The sequence below is a fragment of the Manacus vitellinus genome, unplaced genomic scaffold (genome assembly GCF_001715985.3).
Source record: "Manacus vitellinus isolate BGI_N305 unplaced genomic scaffold, ASM171598v3 scaffold_25_pilon, whole genome shotgun sequence".
NCBI classification, from domain to species: domain Eukaryota; kingdom Metazoa; phylum Chordata; class Aves; order Passeriformes; family Pipridae; genus Manacus; species Manacus vitellinus.
This window is the reverse complement of record NW_021939882.1, coordinates 3,909,774-3,915,834: the sequence shown is the minus strand read 5'-3', so window position 1 is coordinate 3,915,834 and position 6,061 is coordinate 3,909,774. Positions and strand designations below refer to the sequence as shown.

Sequence of the window (6,061 nt, the reverse complement as noted above, 5' to 3'; positions counted from 1 at the left end):
GTGCAAAGCCAGAGGAGTTTGTTGTTTGGGGCTTCCCCGGGCAGGACCTCGGGGGGAGCAGCGGGACCTCGGGGGTCATGGATGTGCCTGTCCCGCGGGACCCCGCAGTGGGTATCGGGGTGAAGGTGCGGGGACCCTGCTCCTCCCGCAGATCCTTGGGGTCCCGCTGCAGCTTCACGGGGTCACGGTGGGACTCCCACAAAGCTTTAGGGCATCACTCCTTATGGTGGAGCTCCCACAGCATCCTTAGGGGTCATTCCTTACAGGGGGCAGAAAGCAGTGCTATGTGTCTGATTGCTGGGAACCAACATTGGTGCCTCCACCTTTGGCTTTGCCATCCTGAGCAGGTATGAGTTGTAGGATTTGGCCTTTCTGTGGGGCTCCTGCATCCCCTGGGCCATAGCAGGCAGTCTCAGGCACAAAAGCAGAAGTGGAAAAGACCCCTCTGGCTCAAATGGAGCTGAAATAGCAACTGTGGGTTCATTTTGGTTTTGAGCCATTCTTGAGCCAACGATTTGTAACTTTCCAAGTTCAGAGATGCCAATGGGAGGATGCACAGATGAGTTTTCTGATGTAGATTTTACTAGAGCATTAATATTACAATAAAAAATACGTGCATTTTTGGGAATATACAGTCTTTTCCATGTAGGATCATCATGACCTGTACATGTGACCCCTTTGAGATGACATGGGGAAATGGTGATAATGCAGGTTTTTAGTTCTCCCAAACAAAAGTTGTGTGTTATATTTTCGCTGTAATTCTAAACCAGGCCTCTCATTTATACAGGCTGACAGGATCTTGTGTGATCCATGGGGCACTGTTGAACATGGAGGCAGTTGCTTCTGAATGAAAACTTGTTGAAGCTGGAAACAGTATCTGCTGGATCTTGTGGGATCTGGGGCCCAGAGCCTCGTTTCTGCCTTTGCATAAAATTTGATAGAAAAAGTCTTCTCAGCTTTGGAGATGTTCTGCCAGCTGTGAATCTTATTACCATCTATTTTCAGACTTGTAAAATACACGAACAATAAGGGACCCTGGGTTGTGGCTGTCACTTTGTAATAGCAGATAAAGCAAATGTTATTTCTGATGTCTTTGAAAATGTAATTTTTGTTGGGTCTCAGAATACGTGTGTGGAAACACTGGCTCACCAAGAGAATAATCACCTTAAGAGACAGCACTAGTGCTTCACTTTGGAATGGAACAAAGACATTAAGTAAAGACTGAATGGCAGGGCTTGTGTTAATGAGTTACAAAAAGAGCGGCATCAGTTCAGATCTGCATTTTAAAGACTCACAATTGCAAATAACTTCTTTGTCATTCAGACTGGAGGATTAGAAATAGACACTTCAAAGCTCTTTCTGAAGTAGTAAGCTTGCTGAAGTTCAACTGTTCTCCAAAGATGAATTTTTAAAAGGTTGCCGTTGATATCAGGAATTTTATATTTAAATTACAGAGAAACTAATGTCACGTGCAACAAACCACTTTCCTGTTTTAGAAGCATGAACAGAGTTCAGGGCCAAAATGTTGCAAAGGTTAGAGCCCTTTTTAGATGTTGTGGGTTTTGTTCATTGTGCAGTCAGTGGAACAAAATCTGCTGAGGCTGGAAAATTTTACTGTTGTAGGTGAAGTATGATGCATACGTTAAAAAAAAATGTACAGGTACTTCCTGACAGCTCCAGAACATACAATACAGTGCTCTTAGAGAAATGAGGTTAGCACCTTGAGTGAGTTTCTGAATGAAGAGGTGACTTTTTCATCGTGTGAAATACAAGGTTTTTCTCTCAGAGATTTCAGCTGGATGTTCTCTGTGGCAGGTACAGTTTGGCACCATGCCTTTAGCACACACTTTGGAGTGGGTGTTACGCCTGTGTATGATTAGAGGTTTGAGTTGTTAAGCAACTTTTAAAAGCGCCCCTTTATATCTACTAGAGTCCCAAAATTCAGACGTTCCAAGTGGAATGGAGTTTTGGTGTTCTGGAGGCCACAGATTTTGCAGGTCTGTGTTGCTAATGCAGCTGAAAGAATCACTGTCCTTAACTGCTCTTGTCAGGACATTTGGGAAGGCAAGGTCTTGTTGTTTTATCCTCCCTTTACTGAGAGCTTTTATTTTTGATGTTTTAGATTGGCAGGATATTGACAGCTGACATCACTAGAGAGAGGCATAGACCTGATAGAAGTTCAGGCCTCAAGCTCTGTTTCCACACAAGGTAGCTCTAGCATGAATAGGTTTCCAGAGTCTCATCTGGAGACAATGGAGACACCAATGACAAGTAATTAAAACAGCCCATGATCAAAAATATGCACAGCCCATGATCAAAAATATCCCTATTCTACACCAACTAAAAGTCAAAGAAAGCCTTTCCATCTATGGGACTAAATCTCCTTCCTCTCACCTAGAATTACGGGTTCATATCTGGCCTGACTGAAGAACCCAAAGTGCCTAAACATCTTTCTTGAAAGTGTCTCCATCAGTTAATTGAGCCATATTTATTGGTTCATGTCATGGTTCCATATTGGAAGTAGCTTGTTTTGTTACTTGTAATTTTTTGTACTTTTTTTTTTCTGTAGGACTTCTGTTTCCTTGGCTTATCGATAGTTCCCCTTGCTAATACCAAAAGCACTTAATTCATAAATAAAACAATATTTTCACAGTAAATTTATGTGATTAACAATCATTCTGTCCCAAGTATCTTTAGGGTTTTAATAATACTTAGTACCTACCTAATGCTTTTCATATTTCAAAGCATTTCATTCATGCTAATCTCTCCAGTCCTGCTGTGATGTTGGTATGAAACCAAGATTTCAGCTTCCAGATTGGAACCTTCACTGCAGGTCTGTTCAGTGCATGTCACAAGACACCAGCCCTCCTACAGAATTCCTAAATCAGTTTGTATTTCCAGAAGGCCTGGTTCTTTCCTATTTTTTAAAACCCATTTGGCTGAAAGAGGCAGGCAGATTTATCCTTGTTTCCCATCCCCTGGTTCCTTAGAACTTGTGTCAGCAAAGCAGCTTCGTGCCTATTTTATTGGGGATTTTGAGTTATCTCACTGGAGCTGAAAGGGTATTTCCCCCTCAAGCCTTTAAAACCCGGTGTCACCTGCACACTTGCAGCATCTGAGGATGGTTAAAATCATAATTAGATTAAACTGTAAGCCTGGGTCATCTTGAGTGGTGATTATGGGCCAGAAGGTTTCTCGTATGTTGTGTGATCCTGTTAGCAGGAGCTTGAGCTGGTGCTGGGACTTCAGACTGCTCTGGTGTTGAGAATTACAAACATAAAAACGAAAATTACAGATGTAAAAATAAGTTACTCCTTTGCAGTGGATGTGGACATGATAGAGAGAAACGTTACTGCAAGTTCTCTGACTTTGGTGGCTTTTCTTTGCACCTGCCTATTTGCATGAAGGAGTTACTGATGGGTTTGTAAGATACTGAAACTTCTAAACTATTTTGGTAACTTTAATTGGTTAGACTGAGAAAAACTAAAAGAGACCACTCTGAAACCAAGTTTTTGTTCTAATTCTGGGTAATTCTCAGTTGTGCCCTGGCGAAGTGTTTTGCAGAGAGTGGCAAATATCCATGAGTCCTTATTTTTATATTTAACTGAGAAATTCACAATTCCTTTCCCACAATTAATCATTGTGATGTTTTCATTAGGGATTTGTTGTTGTTGATTGGTTTTGGGGTTTGGTTTGGTTTTCTCAGTGTCATAACCTGTATGAAGTAACAGTGTATTATATCCAGATTTTGGAGGTCATGGGAAAGGAACCAGGCTTAGAAAGGATTTAGATTTAAATGCTGATGTAGTGTGGAAGGCAAAGACTCTTATTCCATCGTCACAGTACAATGGGCCCCCACTGTCAGCTGTTCTTTGGCATATCTGTGATAAATGGTATTTTAATGTGGGTATTCTGATTCAGATATGAAATACATTTTTATTGTTTTGAGACACAGGCAGGTCTTTGCTTCAGTTCCTGAAGGTCTTTTTAAAATCAAATTGTTCAGTTTTAGCAGAAGCTGACACATATCCAACCTTATTTTGGGAGAGAGAATATGTTTGGTTTTAAATTAGACCTAAGAGTTGTGATGGTGAATAGGCAAAGTGATGCTCAGACATCTGACCTGGAACAATTGTGGAATCAATTCCTGACCAAATTAATGACGACAAACCAGTGGATTGATGATAGGTGATTTTGAGTCTGAGGAGAAAAATCTTTTCTGAACTAACCAACCCCTTGGACAACTTCTCATTCACTTGTGAGCTTAAGGAAAATAACTTATTTTAGGTTTTAGCCTTCAGAAAAGAAGGAACGAAGTTGACTTTCGTGATCCCACCATTTTCCTTTTGACAGACTTGTGAGGGTCACAACTGAAAATCATAGAATCAGCTGGGTTGGAAAAGACCTCCAAGATCATAAAGTCCAACCCTTGATCCAACACCACTGTGGTTCCCAGACCATGGCACTAAGTGCCACATCCAGTCTCATCTTAAAAACCTCCAGGGACAGTGACTCCACCACCTCCTGGGCAGCCCATTCCAATGCCTGATTACTCTCTCTGTAAAAAGTTTCTTCCTAATATCAAACCTAAACCTCCCCTGGTACAGCTTAAGACCATGCCCTCTTGTCCTATTGCTGGTTGCCTGGGAGAAGTGACAAAATCTTTCTGTAGCCCCTCAAATCTCCCTTCAGCTTGTCTGGGATTTGTTTCCCCTGCGTTTGAACATTTGCCAGTCGTTATGCAGAAATGGTGACTACTCGATTCTTTGCCATTGCCTAATAAATATCAAATGTTAGTGGAAATGTACATGTTTGCTCAGGAATTTTCAGTTGCAGTGTGAGCCAGCACTGCGTTTCCCGTCGGATCCGGGTTCTTTGTGCTCCGTGCACCTGCTGGCACCTTCCAGCACCTCCTTTAACTGGCTGCATCCACACACACTCCTTCCTTTGGCAGAATTACTTTGGAGGAGAGGCACCGTGAGCTCATTTGTTAGCAGGTGCACGGTGGTGATAGCAGCTGGGAGGCGTGTTCTTGGCTGAAACAGAGTGGGGAGGGTGAGAGGAGAACTAACAGCTCAGACTGGCTGGTGTGGCATCTCCTGATTGCATGGGTTGTGCTGCTGGTTTGTGCAGGCAGTGGCACAGCAAAAGGAGTTGTGTGTGCCCTGTGCACAGGCACTGTTGCAGTCGCAGACGTTGCCACTTGTACAGTGATTTGGTTCACAGTCTTAAATCCTGTGTGTGATGGAGCTGGTAGCCAGCACTCCCTCAGTTAGTGTCTACACCAATAACTAGCAGCCTAGCACAGCTGTGTATTGGGTAGTTGCCTCTCTAGCTCTGCAGAACCCACATTGTCTCTCTGGCTACTGAAGTGATACCTGAGTTCTCCAAAGTGCCTGTAACTGCAAGGGAATTTCATCCCGAACTGCAGCCACGTCTGGCGAGCAAGTTCCAGTTCACATTGTGCAATGTCGCTGGTAAACAACCCTTCCAAGTGGTGTTGCTGCCACCTTACGTAATTACCAAAGTGGTTTTGGTGCCAGGCAGTACCATGACTAACTTTGTTTCAACAATAGCCCTTTGAGGGCACCTGAGAAATTATTCTGCAGTCACAGCAGTCAGATGGGTAAGCAGAGCTGTACAGACAGAGTCTGTTGATGTTTGTGCCACAAATAACTGATTATACATAGCATGCATGTATGTAGATATTTCTTCCTAAGTCTCCGTAATACATCATTTCTCTTGAAATACAGTTGGAGTAGAATTTTTTTTCCTAAGTATAGAAATATTAAAGTCCGTCTTTGTAGGAGAGTTCTGTATTGTTCCTTCTGAACTTTAACTGTCCTCCTTTGCTCAGTCCTTGGTGACACAGATGCTTTCTTCATGCCATCATAGTTCATTGCTGTGAAAATGTCTGAATCACACTGTAAACAGAGCTGAAGCAATACCACCAGCGTGGACTGGGAAGCTGTGGATGTTGTTGAGCTTGTATTTTGAAGACTGCTTGTGTATTTTTTGGGCATGTAATTCAAATGGTGGAGGTGGTGAGAAAAGAATAGTC

At 42.6% G+C, this 6,061-nt stretch overlaps 1 protein-coding gene across 1 annotated transcript in view; it reads left to right on the top strand.

Annotated features, from left to right (window-relative positions):
• The first annotated feature begins 77 nt into the window (after positions 1 to 77).
• Positions 78 to 6,061, top strand: part of ERGIC1 (endoplasmic reticulum-golgi intermediate compartment 1) — a 60,499-nt gene continuing 54,515 nt past the window's right edge. Inside the window, exon 1 of the mRNA XM_018073450.1 lies at positions 78 to 125. Within this exon, the coding sequence (XP_017928939.1) occupies positions 78 to 125 (48 nt within the window). The remainder of the gene's footprint in view (positions 126 to 6,061) is intronic.